Below are 20,670 nucleotides of genomic sequence, written 5' to 3'. Positions count from 1 at the left end.
AAATTAACATTTTGTCAGAACCTCTAGTAAATGACATGTTATTTTGCTTGGTTGTCTGTTCAGAATCATGGGAGTATCATGATCTCTATTTGAAACAAAAGAAAAAATCGTGATTCTCAATTTATCCACAATCGTGCAGCTTCTATACTGTGTTGCCATTGACGACAGGGAATATTCGGAAACATCAGCAGACCTCTGAATGGGGCAGACCTCTGAATCAGTATCCAATATCCCTAACATCCATTTGAAATCAAAGCCATTAGTTAAGTTTGAGCCATTGTATTTTCTTTGAAAAACAACTGATGTGACTCATAAGTCACCTGACTTCTCGCCCAAGATTACTGCTCAAGATAAATAGGTAAGACAAAGGACATACTTTCCAGTTAACCATCTGGCAGAGCAGAACAATTCGGTATAAATCTACTGTATTTGTTGTTTTGAACTACACCATTATTTAAGGTGATGATGATGTAATGTTATTCTGCGGTGTGTCAGACCCTAACGATTGTTTTAAACATCGTTCTGTCTGCGACCCGACAACCCATATTCGGTCGTGACCCAGTTGAGAAGTGCCGATATACAAAACGTAGAGAACACAGAAAAGCTAAATATGTATAAACATCACCATCTCTGATTTATTTCAAGAGTTTTAATACATTATATGGATATTCAGAAGGTATTTATTCATGTACAAATTACAAATACATAGTTTTTATCAACTCTTCAGTTTAAATGTACAAAAAAAAAAAAAAATCTGAAAGAAAGTAAAAAAAAAACAAAAAAATAAACCACGGCTGTTTAATAGCAGCTTTGCAACCTGGCAAGACATTTCGCCCACTCTATCAAATGCAGTAAAAGATTTCTGTAAAAAAACAAAAAAACAAAACAAAGGCACTTCATTTTATTATTTTCTTTTTAAAGAAACAAATAATAATAATTTCTAGAAGAAAGGTGAGGTTAAAGGTCATGCCTGCTCCACAGGGCAGACATCTGCAGTGGACTAATGTCCCAGACAGAGAATTAGCTGGCGTCTGTCATTAATACAAAGCAGCTTGTATAAAAAGCTTATTTTAAAGACTTGACACTGAAATCATTTTGTGCTGTGTGTTTCTTATGAATCTATGCAGGTGTGTTTGTTCGACGTGGTCTGCCTCACTAAAATGTGAAAGTAAATAGAAAAGAAAAGAGAGCGATATAAAGACAAATCAGCCGTTAAACGATTTAGAAACAGAACGAAAGAAGGGAAAGGACAACGAATAAAATAAAAGAAGAAATGGAAAGAAAATAAAAGTGGAACGAGAGAGTCTGGCTTTTGCACTAGTAAAATATCCACACGCTCGGTGTCTTTGACTGGGTAAAATAAAGCAGTCCCCCAGCTTAAGGTCATAGGGTTTGTCAGTTTGCTGAAATATCACCTCTGCTATGTCCAAACAGTCTTTCTACTTCCTAATACAGTAAAAATAATAAACTTACATATACCAATAAAACAAATATTTTATACAGTTCTCTCATAGACACCATTAGATAGCACATTAAACTCTTCATCTCAAGTAGGATTTTTTTCTAGGTTTGTTTTTGGGTGTTTGTTTTATACAGTGCAGAGTATATGGGCTTTGATTAAATAAGAGTGTTTTTAGTATATCTTGCGCCCCCTGCTGGTCACTCCGTGCTCGTGCTGGTTGCATTCTGTCTGTGAGGCACGCAGTAGTTGTGCTGGGCGGAGTGGACAAATCCTGGCAGACACTCGCACTTATATGAGCCTTGCGTGTTGATGCACTTGCCGTTCTTGCAAAGAGACATCTTTGTATTCAGCTCTGAGCATTCGTTGATATCTGGAACACAAAACACAAACCGTGTCAGAGGAGTGGATAGTTTGGGACTCAACTATTACCCTTAACAATTATTAATTCTTTTAGTTTTTAGGGTAAAATAGCTATATGTGGAGAAAGGAAATATAATTTCGTTGCCAAAGCAAATTGTGCATTCTTTTTAATTCCTGACTTAAAAGACTTTTTTAGGACGGCACAAATGCAATTCAAAACAGTGATACCAAACAGACAAAAATGTGGTAACATTTCATTAATTTTTATACAATACTACTGACAAAACACGTGTATCTTTAACTACATATTGTCAAATCAACATCATCACTGTCATATTTTTTGGTCACTAAAAGAGTCATTAAAGGTGCTCTAAGATGTCACACGTTTTTAGGCCAAAACATTTTTTGTCACATACAGCAAACATCTCCTCACTATCCGCTAGCTGGCTGTCCCCTGAACACGCTGTAAAAAAATGCGGTCTCTGTAGTCGCCACAAGCTCCGAAAATGGCAAAAAAAACTACCTGGTGCAGCCTCATAATAAACATGCTCCAGCCAATAACCGACAAGAATGATTTTAAATGCGCGTTCATGACTGTTTCAGGAAGCACAGAGGGGAGGGGGAGGAGGAGGAGGAGGGAGGGTCTAGCTAGCCTCTGTTTTGTTTGACAACACTTCAAACATCAACAGGAAGTTACTCCACCCAGGATCACTTAGAGCACCTTTAATTTGAGAATTTGCATTCACTAGTTGCGTGTATGTTTTTGATTCACTAAAAGGAACCAATTCATTAGAATCATTAATTTGAGAACGAGACTACACTGGTTGCGCGGTGAATTTTTGATTCACTAAAAAGAACTGATTCATAAGAATCACTTTTTCAGGAAATGGACTACACTGGTTGTGCAGTTTTTGATTGACTAAAATGGACTGATTCATAAGAGTCATTCATTTGGGAATAAGACTACTCTGCTTGCGCTGTATGATTTTGATTACCTAAAAATAACCGACTCATAAGTTATTAATTTGGGGAACTGGACTATTGGTTTCTAGGAATGCTTCAGATTCACTAAAAATAACTGACTCATTGGTTAGGGAATCTACTCTGGTTGTGCGCTATGTTTTTGATTCACTAAAAATAACCGACTCATAAGAGTCATTCATTTGGGGAATTGGACTATACTGGTTTCTAGGAATACTTCAGATATATTTTTGATTAACTAAAAAGAACCAATTCATAAGAATCATTTATTCGGGAAATGGACTACACTGGTTGCGATGTATGTTTTTTGACTGACTAAAAAAACTGATTCATAAGAGTCATTCATTCAGGAATAAGACTACTCTGGTTGTGCAGTATATTTTTGATTCACTAAACATAACAAATTCATAAGAATAATTTATTCGGGAATTGGATTCACTGGTTGATAGGTATGCTTCTGATTCACTAAAAATAACCAACTCATTTTTTTGGGAATCATACTACTTTGGTTGCACAGTACATTTTGTTTGACTAAAAATAACTGACTCAGAGTCATTCGTTTAGGAATCGGACTACACTGGTTGTTCAGTATGTTTTTGATTCACTAAAAAGAACCAATTCAAAAGAATCATTCATTTGGAAATCAGACTTCTTTGGTCTCACTGTCTGTTTCTTGCTGTAGATTCTGTAACAGTGTTGCAATATCGGTTCCCACCCCTCACATTAACTTAGTGCCTGGGCATATATCATCTGCTCAGTTATGCCTCATTTCAGGAGATTAGCCATGATTACGTCACTTTTCTGTGACACTCTCAATCACTGGTAATGACAATTTTGAAATTACTTGACAGACGAGGTTTTGAATCACCTCCAACCTTTTGTGCTTTTATGCCTCCACAAATTAAATCCAGTCACATATAACATTACTCTACACACTGATTATTCATTATTTTTATCTGTTTTCTTTTTTCTTTTTTAATTATCCCGAAGCTCAGACACTTATACAGGAAAATTTGCACCCAACAGCACCTCATTATTAATAAATGCATAGATTTTTACAAAAAAATTCTTCAAATAAATTCTTTAGGGTTGAAACGATCTGAAATGTAAAACTCAGCTAATCCCACCCACATCCTGAAAACCCAGCCTGATCCCCTCATGTGAGACTCTGCTCTCGCTCACCCACGCAGGCCATGCGGGACATGTCGAGTGTGTATCCATCGAAGCAGTCGCAGGTGTATCCCTCCTGCACCCGCACACACCGTCCATTCTCACATCCGTTCAGCACACCGCATTCCTCTGCTCGCAGTCCTTCAAATGCATCATATGGATCTGTGAGGGAGAGAGGGGTTTTGACAGAGTAAATAATGACAATTTACCATTTAGGGTGAATTAATCATTTAAAGTGTATAATTTTACTCACTTCTTGGTGCTTCGTAATCGTCATAGAATGGCAGCGTGCTGTCAGGATTCGGTGGTGGAAAGTCATATTCAGGGCTGACCTCGTACTCATGAACTGGGCCAGCAATCAAAGCATCCTGACCATATGGCCGACGGGAATCACCAAACTGACGGATATTACACATAGTGGCATAGGCAGCTGGATGAGAGTGAAAAAAAGAGAGTTTTGATCTATTTTTCTTTGTGTTTGCAGGTTCTTTGTGTCTCACAATTTTGGAAGAATGTAATTACAGGGCAGTCAGATCTGTGTGGTAGGTCTGCAATCATTTTAAGAAAGAACACACATGTCTTGAAGTATTAAACAGATACCTTTTGAGATAATAGCTAATGATTTTCAATACCAAACAAACTAACTTTACATATGGAAAGGAAGATGGTTTGTTTCAAAGCTGATATTGTATGCTGTTCCAGATTGTTCTTTGTGTTTGGATGTGTAGTTGTGTATTTATAGGCCTACCTGTATTTTTCTGGGGGCAGAGAGCACATTCCATGCCCCAGGCCTCTCCGTATAAACAGCAGCACTCTGTGAATGTGGTATGTCTGATGGCCAAGGGCTTTATGCAGGTCAGCCTTTCTATCACGGTCTCCCAACAAATACCTTCATACACATCATCTTCTCTTTGCCCTGTAAAAAAAAAAAAAAAAAAAAAAAAAAAAAAAAACACACACACACTTCATCTGATCTCTTTGAGTAAATGAGCATTTTAAGTGGTTATGAATAAGTGTCAAGAAAATGACAGAGTACTGAAATATGCTTATGTAAACTGTAAAAAAACATCCATAGAAAAACCTATAACTCTAAAACATAATGCAATGCATAATTCAAAATGTGAAAAATCAATATGGAAAATTCCATAGTGTAGAATTAAGTCAGGCAATGGTGCTCATGAACCAAAGCTTCTTTCTTATGCCTCATACTACTTGATTTCTAAAGTCTGCAAGAAATGGCACTGCTTTTTCTGACCACCCTCAAGGTGGCAGTATGACACTGTTTAGAATTGTTTTGTGATCAAGACAAACAATAAAGGTTAGATGTGATCAAATGATCTCAGGAGGAAAAAAGGGGGTAGATTATTGTAGCACACTGAGGGGTGTAACATTTAGTCTGGAGTGTTTAAAATGTAAAGTGCAGGGTTGTAGAGGACAGAATACAAATTTTAGAGGATCTAGGTTTTGGATTAAAGGATTTAGAGCATTGTTTCTCAATCCAGCTCCTTGAGGAACCCCAACAATGCATATTTTAGGTGGCTCACTAATCTGAGACACTCAATTCAGGTCATGGAGAACTCTACTAATAAGATAATGAGATGATAAGGAAGAAATCCAAAATGTGCTGTGATGGAGGCCTCCAGGATTTGAGTTTAGGGTGTGAGTTTTATGGTGTTTTTTTTTATTTTATTTTTTTTATAATAGAATAGGAATTTGGTGGTGGGGTTTAGGATTTTCAGGTACATAAGTGTGGATGTAAGACTTTACCTGCCATGGCGGGTGAAATGCAGCGTGCGTTGTCAGGTGCAAGAACCAGGGGAGGAGTGCAGAAACACTGATATGACCCATATGTGTTCATACATTTACCATCTATACAGTTCGACTCATCTGCACATTCATCAGCATCTGCAGAGCCCAGAGACATAGAGATAAACAAAGATAAACAGACTTATGAGCAGGTTCAAGTTGCTCTCAATATACACAATATAGATGCAAAAAAAACGTTTCACCAGAAGAGTTTCACCAGAATTCACCAATTCGGCAGTTTGCAAAAAGAAACAAAAAGAAACGCACAAATAAAAATAGATAATACTGGGCTGTTGAATGCTTTTATCTGATTGGTTGACGAACGTTAAGGTGTGTAGTTATTTTCCAGTAAATGCACAGCTAAGGTAGTTCTAAGCAGATTGTGACTGAATTACATTCCCATATCACTTGGACAAATATAGTTATTTTAAAAGGTCCTTGTAGCCTACAACAGCATAAGAACCAAAGCCCACAAAGATACTGACCAAGAAAGTATAGGATAATAACAACAAACTATTTCTATGTGTTTACCACATAATTAACTTTTATTATGTATGGAAAGTATGCTCTCTTTCTCCCACTTTCTCTCCCATACAGCACACATGCATACAGTACAGACTCACACACACACACACAGAAACTAAATAGTTGCCATTTTTTAGCAGCAAGGTAGTAACGTCACTGTTCTTGAAGCAGTTAAACTTATTGCTTTGCTATTAGTAGAGACACTGTTTCCAAACACTGTGAGAGCAGCGCAGACACACATTTAATCAATCAGTCTAGTTTTAGTTATTTTAGTACTTCAGCTTTTAGTTAGTTGCCAAGGTGATATTTCATTTTAATTTAAAGCTGCAGTCCATAAGTGTTGTCTCTTTGTCGCCATCTCTGTTTGAAACCTGCAATTGCAGTTATTTGCAGAAATCTCATCATTACGTGCTCCTCAGTGCGAATGAATCTAATGTTTGCTGTCAGTCACCACACCGGTGTGGATACTGTATTTCAGAATCACAGATTCTACGTCTTGGAAGTATGACCAAAATAAGAATTTTCACCAGAAAATGTCATCTGAACAAGTAACATGTCTGCCACTTTTGTTCTGACCAACTAAGAAAAAAGTATTACAATAAATCACACTGCCAATGGTGATTAAATCTACTGATTGCTTAGCTCAAATTAGAAAACATTATTACAAGCTTACCATTGAAAATTGGGCTAAGGTAAGGAGATAGTTTTGAACACTGGCTGGTTATGTTACTGCTCAAAAATTGATTTTGGATAATTTTTAAACAAAAAAAAGTATGGACTGCAGCTTTAAGTTTTTCATCTTTTTTAAAATTATTATTATTTCACTTACTTTCAGCTTTATTTTCCCAAATAATTTTAGATCACAACCAGGACTGAATTTAAACAAAAAGGTTAATATATATATATATCTATCTATATATATCTCTCTATATATATACATATATATACACACATATCTCTCTCTCTCTCTCTCTCTCTCTCTCTATATATATATATATATATATATATATATATATATATCATATCTATATATCTATATATATCATACATACTATATCTATATCTATATCTATATCTATATCATATATATATATATATATATATATATATATACACACATACATACATACATATATATACATATACATATACACACACATAGTATATACAGTGGGTACGGAAAGTATTCAGACCCCCTTAAATTTTTCACTCTTTGTTATATTGCAGCCATTTGCTAAAATCATTTAAGTTCATTTTTTTTCCTCATTAATGTACACACAGCACCCCATATTGGCAGAAAAACACAGAATTGTTGACATTTTTGCAGATTTTAAAAAAAGAAAAACTGAAATATCACATAGTCCTAAGTATTCAGACCCTTTGCTCAGTATTTAGTAGAAGCACCCTTTTGATCTAAAACAGCCATGAGTCTTTTTGGGAAAGATGCAACAAGTTTTTCACACCTGAATTTGGGGATCCTCTGCCATTCCTCCTTGCAGATCCTCTCCAGTTCTGCCAGGTTGGATGGTAAATGTTGGTGGACAGCCATTTTTAGGTCTCTCCAGAGATGCTCAATAGGGTTTAAGTCAGGGCTCTGGCTGGGCCATTCAAGAACAGTCACAGGAGTTGTTGTGAAGCCACTCCTTCATTATTTTAGCTGTGTGCTTAGGGTCATTGTCTTGTTGGAAGGTAAACCTTCGGCCCAGTCTGAGGTCCTGAGCACTCTGGAGAAGGTTTTCGTCCAGGATATCCCTGTACTTGGCCGCATTCATCTTTCCCTCGATTGCAACCAGTCGTCCTGTCCCTGCAGCTGAAAAACACCCCCACAGCATGATGCTGCCACCACCATGCTTCACTGTTGGGACTGTATTGGACAGGTGATGAGCAGTGCCTGGTTTTCTCCACACATACCGCTTAAAATTAAGGCCAAAAAGTTCTATCTTGGTCTCATCAGACCAGAGAATCTTATTTCTCACCATCTTGGAGTCCTTCAGGCGGGCTTTCATGTGTCTTGCACTGAGGAGAGGCTTCCGTCGGGCCACTCTGCCATAAAGCCCCGACTGGTGGAGGGCTGCAGTGATGGTTGACTTTCTACAACTTTCTCCCATCTCCCGACTGCATCTCTGGAGCTCAGCCACAGTGATCTTTGGGTTCTTCTTTACCTCTCTCACCAAGGCTCTTCTCCCCCGATAGCTCAGTTTGGCCGGACGGCCAGCTCTAGGAAGGGTTCTGGTTGTCCCAAACGTCTTCATTTAAGGATTATGGAGGCCACTGTGCTCTTAGGAACCTTAAGTGCAGCACAAATTTTTTTGTAACCTTGGTCAGATCTGTGCCTTGCCACAATTCTGTCTCTGAGCTCTTCAGGCAGTTCCTTTGACCTCATGATTCTCATTTGCTCTGACATGCACTGTGAGCTGTAAGGTCTTATATAGACAGGTGTGTGGCTTTCCTAATCAAGTCCAATCAGTATAATCAAACACAGCTGGACTCAAATGAAGGTGTAGAACCATCTCAAGGATGATCAGAAGAAATGGACAGCACCTGAGTTAAATATATGAGTGTCACAGCAAAGGGTCTGAATAACTTAGGACCATGTGATATTTCAGTTTTTCTTTTTTAATAAATCTGCAAAAATGTCAACAATTCTATGTTTTTCTGTCAATATGGGGTGCTGTGTGTACATTAATGAGGAAAAAAATGAACTTAAATGATTTTAGCAAATGGCTGCAATATAACAAAGAGTGAAAAATTTAAGGGGGTCTGAATATGACTGATCCAATATATAATATATATATTGTTTTGTTCAGAGGGGGTGTACTCATTTATGCTGTGCACTGTATATTGTTTTGTTCAGAGGGGGTGTACTCATTTATGCTGTGCACTGTATATTGTATAATACATAATATAAATATATATATAATATATATATATATTAAAATTAGAGTAATATATAATACAATTATATTATATACTGTATATTATATATTTTCTATATATTTTATCTTCTACGATATTTTTTATTAACTGGTTTAGTACTTTATTCAGCCTGAACAGAGCTGTGATATGCACAGCACAATGAGAAACACTAGAATATAATATTCAGTAATTTCATTACATTTTGTGTACTTCAACATTGTGCATGTGTTGTTCAGACAGGCAGCAAAAATACATTTTTTAGCCTATTCAACTGTGGGGGATCCAAAACACCATGTGGTTTGAAATCCCATTAAATTACATTTCTTAGACTGAAAGATTGGATCAGTCATTATATTATTATATATATAATATAGTTGGATGGACTAAAGTCATATATATATATATATATATATATATGACTTTAGTCCATCCAACTGAAATCAAACATTCAAAAAGCATGTAAATGCACTTAATGTGTGTTTGTGGTTTGTGTACATTAAACCATATCTGCCCACAATGTGTATGTAAAATTTGCGGCCACCTCCAGAACCTCCACCCACTGGCTTGGTGTTAAAAAGACTGACACATGAAACGAGAGACATATTTGTATGTGTGAAAATGCGTGGTTGAGTTTAGAGAGTGAGTGGGTGTTCATATGCGTGTGTGTGTCAGAGGGTGTAGGAAATCAAATGATTGTGGCTACACTGAATATGTGTGTGTGAGGCAGTCAGGGGTGTGGCAGGTTTAAGGCAGTGTGGCTGAGTAAGACTCCTTGGCCGTGGGTCTGTGGTTTGTGTGAGTGAGTGTGTGTATGTGTGTTTAGGCAGGCAGACAGCCTGTGGTGCACCATAGAGCTGCGGCCTGGATCATGACGGCTGTGCCGCCCTGAACGGTCACAAAATGTAGCCTTTGACCCATGCTCAACACACACATATAACCTGCTATCACGATGCATGCATAATGTGTCCGCAAGCCACACGCCGCCAGCTGCAGCAGGTTTAAAACTTAAATTTAAATCCAATTTAAATGTGTTGGCGTTATGGTGAGCCGAACTAGGCCAACACACACACACACACACACACACACACACACACACACACACACACACACACACACACACACACACACACTATCTGTTCGACATGTAAGATCGTATGCACCCACACAAAAACACACAACAAGCCTGTCATCCAAACCGACGACAAAACACAGTGACAATTCAAGGCCAAGCATCACAAGCAATAAACGGCTAAAGCTAAATAAATAACAAACCCTTTAGATTACCTTTCTAAGAATATTTGGACTAAAATAAAACACTTTCATGGAACTTTTCTATGTTTCTGAATACTGTTGTCTGTATATTTTATTTATATTATATATTTTATATTATACAGTGCCCAGCATAAATGAGTACACCACCTCTGTAACTTCTGAAAGTCAGCAATTACTCAATTACTTAGAAGACATGTTAGGTTCTTTAGAGATATAATGTTCCAGCAAGTCTGCTTAATCAATTACCAAAGAAGCATGTCAAAATTAAAGATTTTCTTATTAAGGTAATAAAATGTTGTGTAGCAGAAATGAGTACACCCTCCTAAAAGTTACTAAATAAAATGAAATAAAAAAATTCTGGTGTAAGTTTAAGGCAATGTTTGATCAACAGGTAAGTATGTTGAACCAAAACATTTAAAGAGAAGTAATTTCTTGACAATTAAAAGTGTTATATAGCCCACTGAAACCTTCTCAGACTTAATACTGACCACTTGGAAGAGAACTGTCAGGAGACTTATTTCTTAGCCCAAAAGAGGACAGTGCTACAAGAGGATTACCAAATCATTGTTTTAAGTGTGAAAATATAGCAAAAGTAACACAGAAATTCAAAAACTATGGTGAGAAGGCCCCTGAAATAATCAGGACTTCATTTTAAGCTTTCATTTAGTGATGAGGGATTTTTTTGGTAGACAAAGAGCAGGAGAAATACCAAGTGAGTGTCTCAGAGCAGGGCTCTACAGTGCGACCATTTTGGTTCCATATGCGACTAAAAATAACTGTGTGCGACTGTGAAAAAATACTGAACAGATCTATAATACAATTGGAATAAAAAGCACAACTCCCAAAATGCATCTACACTGAACAACAGTTATGTTTCATGCTGCAATCGGCTGCTTTTCATACCTTCATTCAAAGACTTTGCTTCAGTCAGCAGAGCAAGTGCAAAAGACGTGCGCGACGGACTACACTTCAAAGATTGTATAAAGTTGAAACGGGTATGACGCACTTACCAGACTGTCTCATGCTGCAGATGTTTTAGCCAAATTAACTGGAAATACTACATTTGGATTATCATAAGCAAGGTCGGAAATTAACGGGGACTTTGGGCAAAAATGCCTCCAAAAATTAATTTAAAAAAAACACACCGCTATGAATGCCCGTGCGTATACTTTCGCTCTTGAAGTAGCGGCAAATGCTTGAATGGTGGGTGGCTTTGTTATTATTCTTAATGAAAAACACAACAACAAAACAGTACAATGACAAACTCGCTTAAATATGCTCATTTACATTTTGCTTTGCAACCAAATCTTCATCCATTGTCTTGTCATTCAGAAAAGTGAGGCGAAAAGGGCGAAGTGAGGTGAAATCTGACTCCTGCTGCTGATCTGTCCAGTGTCTCTCGTTTGGCTCACTGAATTGAGCAGACGTGTTCCGTTTTAACTGTAGTGGCTATTCTCTAACTGAACTAAATTATTATTATTACTATTAAAAAAAATCTAAACGATGTTGGGGGCGGTGCCATGGTCATAGTGGGCAAGTGATATAAGCAGTGTTGCTGCTGAACACCAGTAACACCATCTATCACAGCTGTTTCTCCGAGTATTGGCATGATTGCAAATGTGGTACTTGCTGATCTTACTGAATTCCAATAAACAAGTTGATATTAAGTGACTTAACATTAGCCACAATACTGTCTGTTTTAGCCCTATTTTGTGAAAATAATTTCAAACAAAGACACACCAGAACTGTTGCGCCGAGCGTCTCCAAGCAATGGTGATTCCTGAATGAATCTGTGTTTTGAACGACTGAATGAATGACTTGCACATTAAGATTTACCACCACCTACTGGCAGTTTATTTTCATATTTACACTTTACATAGACTGTTTTTACTTAAATATTCAACTTTTAAAGTTTCATTTTTTACATATTTATAAATTCAAAAAGTTATATTTACCAATGAGCTGCATGAAGCAGTCTATGTAAATGTCTAAATAATACCTGTGCTACTTCTGTATTGCAAAGATGGATTTTTTTTGATGATTTCTTATGATTGGTAACAGTCTCATTGGGTGTTATTGTTCTAACTGAATTTATTGTTTAACATTTAAAAACAATTTTTCTATTTTAAATTGTGAAATTGATGAAATATGATGCATACATTTAATAAGGTTAGAAAAAAATGCTCTTATAATGGTAAAAATGCCCCAGGGAAAATGGAAAAGGTGCAACAAAAAATTTACTTTTTACGGAGGCTCAGACTTTTTTGGTGTCACTCAGAGTGTTATGTTGCTGTTTTATCATGCCTGTATTGAATCCATCTTGTATGGTATAGCCGCCTGGTTTGGTAATTTGACAGTTACCCTTAGATCACAGTTGAGTCGGCTGGTGCATATGGCAATGAAAGTGATTGAACTGGGGGTTTACCCCAATCTTCAGTCTATATTCAACAAAATTGCTTTTAAACAGGCAAGGAAAATGACTCTGGACCCATCTCATGTGCTCTCATGGGGGCTGTTATGGCTGTTAAAGAGTTGGATTCTCATGCTAAACATGGCCAAAGTTTCAAAACACGAGTTGGACGTGCCAAAAATACACTTCCAAACCCTCATAAACTTTGCGGTCTTTTTTCCGAGTATGGGCCTGTGAGAAGTTAACAGGGTCGAAATTCCTTATACGGGCACTTCTCCCAGAAGAGCGCATGCGCACACGTCGACCAGAGCGAGAGCACGCCCATCAACGCGTGTTCGGCTTTACGGAAGTCGGCGGCAGTGCTGCACAGGTCACAGGACTTCACGAAATCAACAATGTCACCAAAGAAGTGTGTTTTTGGTTGTGCGGGAAAGAGAACATTGCTTCCCAAAGAACCCAGCGTTAAGTGGAGCTGAGAGTTTTGTGCTCATGCATTACATTGATGCGCTCTCGATATTTGTTATTAAAATAACCATAGAAACAAATAGTTGCAATTACTTTTTATTGGTTAAAATTAATGGAGAATATCTCATGTTTTCCATGGCTGCTCGAGCCCTCAGGATTGGCACTTATGGTTTTATAAACAAGGCCCAGGGTCTACGCTGGATTTACAGACCGTTTGAAACTGAAAGATGGAGCGGTCACAGCGGTAATGATCCCGGGCATGAGTCGGAACAGCAAGTGGTGAGTAAAACTGCTTCAAATGTCTGTTTTGTTGGCAATAGGCACCTAAGTGCATATAATGTAAACAACACGAACGTAGTGAATTCATAAATTCATTATTCATCATTCACTATACGCTATATTCATTATAGTGATTCAAAAGTTATCCAGGGATAATGCGATGGTGTATTGTGTGTGTTTAAATACATTTGTTTAGCTGACCATTGATATCGTGCAGACGATCGCTACGCAAAAGCTGCGCGTGCTTGTCACTCTTTAGCTCCGCTCGCACGGCACGCCTCCAGGTGCTCGGCTGTTTTCGGAAAGACTCAGTACAGCTTATATATCTTTTATAAATATGATTTTTTGCAGATATGAAGGATGCACTACTACTCTTAGGTACTTGAGATTAACATTAGATTGGCAGAAAGTGTGTGTGATACCACCCCTTTAATGACATATTTTCTCAGTTTTTATTATGTATGTTTAATACATTTAAGTTTTGGCATCTTTCCATGAACTTTATTAGTGATCATAAAGAAAATACATCTTTTGTTTTGTTCAGAGGGGGTGTACTCATTTATGCTGTGCACTGTATATTGTATAATACATAATATAAATATATATATATATATATATATATATATATATATATATATATATATATATATATATATATATATATATATTAAAATTAGAGTAATATATAATACAATTGTATTATATACTGTATATTATATATTTTCTATATATTTTATCTTCTACGATATTTTTTATTAACTGGTTTAGTACTTTATTCAGCCTGAACAGAGCTGTGATATGCACAGCACAATGAGAAACACTAGAATATAATATTCAATAATTTCATTACATTTTGTGTACTTCAACATTGTGCATGTGTTGTTCAGACAGGCAGCAAAAATACATTTTTTAGCCTATTCAACTGTGGGGGATCCAAAACACCATGTGGTTTGAAATCCCATTAAATTACATTTCTTAGACTGAAAGATTGGATCAGTCATTTTCTGAAACAACAACATAATGCTCTTCTCATCAGCTATTAAATGTCATGAATGTGAGTCTGAATGGGCAGGTTTAGGGAGTAAAAGAAAACAGAACACTGAATGTTGAATGTTTGTTGAATTTTTATCTTACAGTAGCTTCCTAATTCTGAAGTTAACAAGTTAACGGCCCTCTTCAAAAATTCAGAGGATGGCGTCACCGCAGTTTTCTTAGGTCCTTTTCCCTCACTAAACTGGGGTAGTCACAGTGACAACAGCAACAAATACTGCATAAAACACCTTTTCACAGTTTTTACACTTTTCTGTGTTCAGACTTGGGTATTGCCCTCATGACAAACAATAAATGATGAAACATCTATTACTAAAATTTCATATATGCTGAACCAAGTTTTCCTTGGTACTTTGACAGCAAATGTGGACATGCTAGCAAAAGCCTGTCTGAACAAGAGTCTGAACAGAAAAAAAAAAAATCTGGCTACATCTAACCTGTAATCAGTCTAAAGAAACATTTTAATTAATTTTCATGTTACTGCACATCTGTTTTTATTTTTTTTCTGTGGAACACAAAAGAATATATTTTGTAAAATATCTGTTTTTTTTCCATACATTGAAAGTGAATGGATTCCAGGTTTGTTTGTTAAAATATCTTCTTTTGTGCTCCGCAAAAGACTTTGGAACAACATGAGGGAAGTGTAATCATCTATCCCTTTAAGAAAAGAGATGAGACATACTAAACAACACACATTCAGAGATTACATGCTGATTGTGATTTTGGACCTTACCAACACACTGTAGTTTGCTCTCATCATAGTAGAGTCCAGCCTTGCAGTAACACTCATACCCACCAAGGGCATTGAGACAATAGCCGTCTTTGCAGATCTCGTTTTCAAAAAGCTTGCATTCATCTGCGTCTGCAAAAGACACAAATCAACATGTTTTGATTATTCCATTCTAAAACATACAGACAGGTTAGTATGCACCTGAAACCATGGACCACACCTATAGATCAGCATGCATCTGGCTGCATACAGACTCTCCACTGCTCTGGTTAGTGTTCTTATTTGGGGATCTGCTACATGCAGAAATGTCATTTGACTGGAGACCGATGGGGAGGAAATGTCCTTTCCATCCATAAGCATTCCATTCAAACGTACACCGACACACACACACACACATCCCGACCGCATTGCATTCACTCGCACTGCCACCAGCCAAAGAGAAACCACACTCTTGCTGCATTCATAAATTAAATCAGTGCATTAGACTGGCCCTGGGACTGAGGTTTCCCCACACTGGGAAGCAGGCTGCTGAGTGTGTGCGTTTCAGTATATGTAGGTCAGATGCTAAGCCATGTCTGCGGCTGCTTCCACACATTACAAAGTCAAAAATATGTGCATAAAATGAGGGTAAAAGTGCGAGACACAGTTGTTTTGGACCCCACTGACTTTTATTGAATGGACAAAAACATAATTTTAATATCTTCTTTTGTAATTCATACAGGTTTGGAAGAACATGAGATTTTTAATTTTCAGGTTAATGATCCCTTTAACAATGCATAGACACACAGATACCTTTGAAGCTTTCTGGTAAGCTGGTTGTAGGAATAATTGGATCTCCAGGAGGAATGTAACCCTGGCCTGCCGGACACATCTGAGAGAACTGATCTGCATAAGAGAGTGTCAGTAGTTAATACAGGAAACTGTCCGCTGTGTTTATTCAAGAATAGTGATTATTACTTGGAAAGTGCAAGATGGACTAGTAATTATGGCTTTGGTAAAGCAAAAGAAATATGAGAGTGATTGTTTATCATTTATAAGATATCCAGATATGATTTACTTATGTAATTTGCTAATGTCTGTGAGGATTCTCAGTCATAAGTTGGGCAAGCTTTTATATGTATTGAACACCTTTCATCATTCATCAGTTGCAGAAAGGTGGATATTCTTCCGCGTTGAACCTTATCTATCCGAAAACAATCCTATTTGATCTGAAATTAAGTATTGACCAGAGACTGTTTCATAAGCGCTAATGCGCAACACAACGTGCACTTCCAGGCAAGACACATCCACTTCAACCAATTTGTAGGAAGATTTGAAGGAAAAAGTACTGGTTTAAAATAATATTTAAAGTATTATAGGTTTAAGCCTTTTTCGTGTCACTTTAATTTGTTTTTCCTACTTTGAATTTCCTATCTTATCTTTTCATTTTTTTCCAGAAAGTGTTAAAATAAGGAAAATAAATTCTACTTCCAGTTTAAAAGGAACAGTTTACCTAAAATGAACCAGGTCAACTGATTCACTGCAAAAAATTGTCTCAAAACAATGATTTTTTCAGTATCCTCAATTGCAACTTACTGACTCAATGATTCATCTATACAAGAGTGTTCTTGCAGTTCCTATTTTGAGTTGATTTTCTCTCATTTGGGCTTATCTTTTTAAGATCCCCACCATAATATTTTTCCCCCCCAAAAAAATTAAAATAAGGAAAATTATATTCTACTTCCAGTTTAAAAGGAATAGTTTATCCAAGATGAACCAGGTCAACTGATTCACTGCAAAGAATTTGTCCACTACCCTCAAGATCAACTCGCTGATTCAATGATCCATCTATACATAAGTATTCTTACAGTTCTCTGTACTGTACTTCTTAGATTGTGTGTTGTGCAGTACCTGTTCCTGGTATGGGGCAGGGATGGACCTCACAGTTGTCCCCCCAGCCTGCTCCCAGCGTACAACAGCACTCCTCTTTAGTCATGCTGCTGGCCAGCACCTTATCACACAGGTTCTCATCATTCATGTTGAAGTAACACTCTTTCCTCTCCACCGACGTGACTGTGGGGTACGAGACAACAAACAAAGTAACAAACATAGATAACTCAGATGGTTGTCTTCCTTTTAAAATATCCAGATGTAAATTTTCAATAATGTTTCGTCACAAAGCAAACAAAAATGAAGAACCAGAGGAAAGAATCAATGAATAAATGTAATGATTCACTGCAATACGGTTATCCACAAATGAAAAAATACCCAAAGAGCCAAAGTCAAGAACACAGCAGAAGCTGTGCATAACATCATAACATTTTCACTTTTTTGAGTATATGTGACAAACATGCTCCTTTTTAAAAGATTTAGGGTATGAGGCAGAGATAAACCCCTGGTTTAATGAGTTTATCTCTTCTCGTATTAAAGAGCGAGATGCTGCGTGGGCTAAAGCAAAGAAAACAAATAACCATTTGGATTGGGTACATTACAGAACATTAAAGGGTTAGGTCACCCAAAAATGAAAATAATGTAATTTATTACTCACCCTCATGTCGTTCTACACCCGTAAGACCATTTATCTTCGGATCACAAATTAAGATATTTTGATGAAATCCGATGACTCAGTGAGGCCTGCATAGCCAGCAATGACACTTCCTCTCTTAAGATCCATAAAGGTACTAAAAACATATTTAAAACAGTTCATGCAAGTTCAGTGGTTCAACCTTAATATTATAAAGCGACGAGAATACTTTTTGTGCGGCGAAAAACCAAAATAACGACTTTTCAATAATATAGTGATTGACGATTTCAAAACACTGCTTCGGAGCTTTACGAATCGAATCAGTGATTCGGATATTATGTTTTTTGTATTGTACTGGCTTTTTACACTGCCTCTTGGCCAGGTCGTCATTGTAAATGAGAACTGGTTCTGAATTGACTCACCTGGTTAAATAAAGGTTAATAATAATAAATAATAATAATCTCCTATCAAACGGCTAAACTGCTGAAATCACGTGACTTTGGCTCTCTGATTCACTGATTCGAGTGTTTTGAAATCGCCCATCACTATATTGTTGAAAAGTCATTATTTAATATTTTATAAAGTCGTTATATAATAATATTAACATAGAACCACTGAACCCACATGAACTGTTTTAAATATGTTTTTAGTACCTTTATGGATCTTAAGAGAGGAAGTGTCATTGCTGGCTATGGAGGCCTCACTGAGCTATCAAAATATCTTAATTTGTGTTTCGAAGATTTATGGTCTTACGGGTGTAGAACGACATGAGGGTGAGTAATAAACGACATTATTTTCATTTTTGGGTGAACTAACCCTTTAAGAAATATCTGTACAAAATTGATTAGCTCTATCAAATTTACCAAATGTAAAATATCAGCGGGGCCTGATAATATAGACCCATATTTTTAAAAATTGCGACAGATTTTAAAGTGGAACCAATCATGGAAATATAATGGAAATCAACCATGGTTCTCCCTTTGTTAAAAGGGGGTGACCCCTCTGAATTAGATAACTTCCATTCTACTAACAGCACCACGAATGAACACGAATGGTCACGAATTATATTATTACTTGTTTAGATAATAATCTGCAATGTGCAGCTCTATTTGTTTGTCTGTCTAAGGCATTTGATTCCATAGATCACAATATCTTGTTGACTCAGTTGTTTAGGTTTTAGTAAAATGAGTTTAAATTGGTTCAATAATTATTTGTAAGAAAGAACGCAGTGTGTCTCATTTGAAAACTTCTACAAAATTAAAAATTAATAAAGGTGCCCCACAGGGATCTATTTTAGCACCAATTTTATTTTCAATTTATATAAATGACCTAGGTCATGAGATAACCGCAGCTAAAATACATTTATATGCTGATGATACAATTATCTACACAGTAGCACAGTCCATGAATCAAGCCATAGAGCTACTACAAGCCTTTTTTGAGTCATTGCAATTTCCATTGTTAAATTTAAAATTGGTTTTAAATTAATAAAAAAAAAAAAAAATATGCTCTTCACCCGCTGTTGCACTAAAATAGTTAGAAGGGGATTTTATAGAAAGAGTAAATTGCTATAAATACCTGGGCATATGGTTTGATGGGTTTTAATATACATATTAAAATTATTTAAAAAAAGCTTACACCTAAATTGGGTTTTCTCTTTCGTATAAAGAAATGTTTTCCTTTTGAAGCTAAAAAGAGAATTATCCAAAATTGTTTCCTCTCAGTGTTGGACTAGGTGATGTGATTTATATGCAAGCAAATCTATCTTTACTAAAGAAGTTGGATTGTATATATCATGCTCCAATATGATTTGTGATGAATGCTTCTTTACGTACCCATCATTGTAGTTTGTACGAATTGATCATCTTTAAACATTTTTAGAAACCTTTTGGAGTCCTATCAGAAGGAAACATGTATACGTTTTATATAATTTTTATATGATTGCTGAATAAGACTTTTGTTCATATATTTCTAGTTTTATGTGTTTGTAATTTAAGTGAAACTTTTTGTGCTGCCATTTTGGCCAGGAATCTCTGGTAGAAGAGATTTATATCTCAATGGGATTATTCCTGGTAAAATAAAGGAAAAATAAATGTAAAAAAATAAATCAGAGAGAAGTTTTACAGTTCACCCTTGGCTTTTCAGTCACTGAGCGCTCCTCTTTAAGATTTCCAGATAATTTATATTCAAAACTATTGTGATTCTAGTTTTATGGTGTTCTGCTGCCGTCCTTAAATGCAAAAAGTAAGATTTACAGCTATGGTAAGAGATACTGGGGTACTTCTTGTAAAAATAAAAAAATTATGTTTAAACTCTGGAGTGCGGTTTTATGGGGGCAGGAGGATTAGGTGGGTGGATTTGAACAAAAGTTCTCAGCTAAAACAGTTGGCTAAGATCTAAGGAAATGCTTCCTGTCATTTGATCTTCCAGACACAGCTGGTGTGTAGCCACTCGCACACATATAACCAATCAACATCATTCTTTTATTTCCCAGTTTCACCATGTTCTTCAACTAGAGCACTAGATTTGATTCCAGTCTAGTAAGTGCCAACCCTTAAACCTAAAACTATATAACATTTTTAACATCCTCCACATCTGGTCTTTTTTAGTCTACTTGTTTTCCAGGTAAACAAAACCTTTCCCAGACTTATTGACTCACTTCACTTTTGAAGAACTTCAATTTTGCGGCCTGTAAGATGGGGAATTGCTCATGCAAATTGCATTGAGTGCTTATTTTGGAT

General features: G+C 36.5%; 1 protein-coding gene across 8 annotated transcripts in view; it reads right to left on the bottom strand.

Annotated features, from left to right (window-relative positions):
• Positions 1–609: 609 nt before the first annotated feature.
• The window catches only part of ltbp1 (latent transforming growth factor beta binding protein 1), a 102,632-nt gene continuing 82,571 nt past the window's right edge, over positions 610–20,670 (bottom strand). For all 8 annotated transcript variants that reach the window (XM_048191159.1, XM_048191157.1, XM_048191160.1 and 5 more), the window contains 8 exons: positions 17,317–17,478; positions 16,219–16,311; positions 15,430–15,558; positions 5,741–5,878; positions 4,722–4,889; positions 4,227–4,403; positions 3,986–4,135; positions 610–1,832 (listed from right to left, as the gene is read on the bottom strand). In XM_048191159.1, coding sequence (XP_048047116.1) covers positions 1,660–1,832; positions 3,986–4,135; positions 4,227–4,403; positions 4,722–4,889; positions 5,741–5,878; positions 15,430–15,558; positions 16,219–16,311; positions 17,317–17,478 — 1,190 coding nt within the window. In that variant the 3' untranslated portion in view covers positions 610–1,659. The remainder of the gene's footprint in view (positions 1,833–3,985; positions 4,136–4,226; positions 4,404–4,721; positions 4,890–5,740; positions 5,879–15,429; positions 15,559–16,218; positions 16,312–17,316; positions 17,479–20,670) is intronic.

Source organism: Megalobrama amblycephala, linkage group LG5, assembly GCF_018812025.1.
Source record: "Megalobrama amblycephala isolate DHTTF-2021 linkage group LG5, ASM1881202v1, whole genome shotgun sequence".
In the NCBI taxonomy this organism is placed as follows: Eukaryota; Metazoa; Chordata; class Actinopteri; order Cypriniformes; family Xenocyprididae; genus Megalobrama; species Megalobrama amblycephala.
The sequence above is the reverse complement of the archived record's forward strand: the minus strand, read 5'-3'. Positions and strand labels throughout refer to the sequence as shown.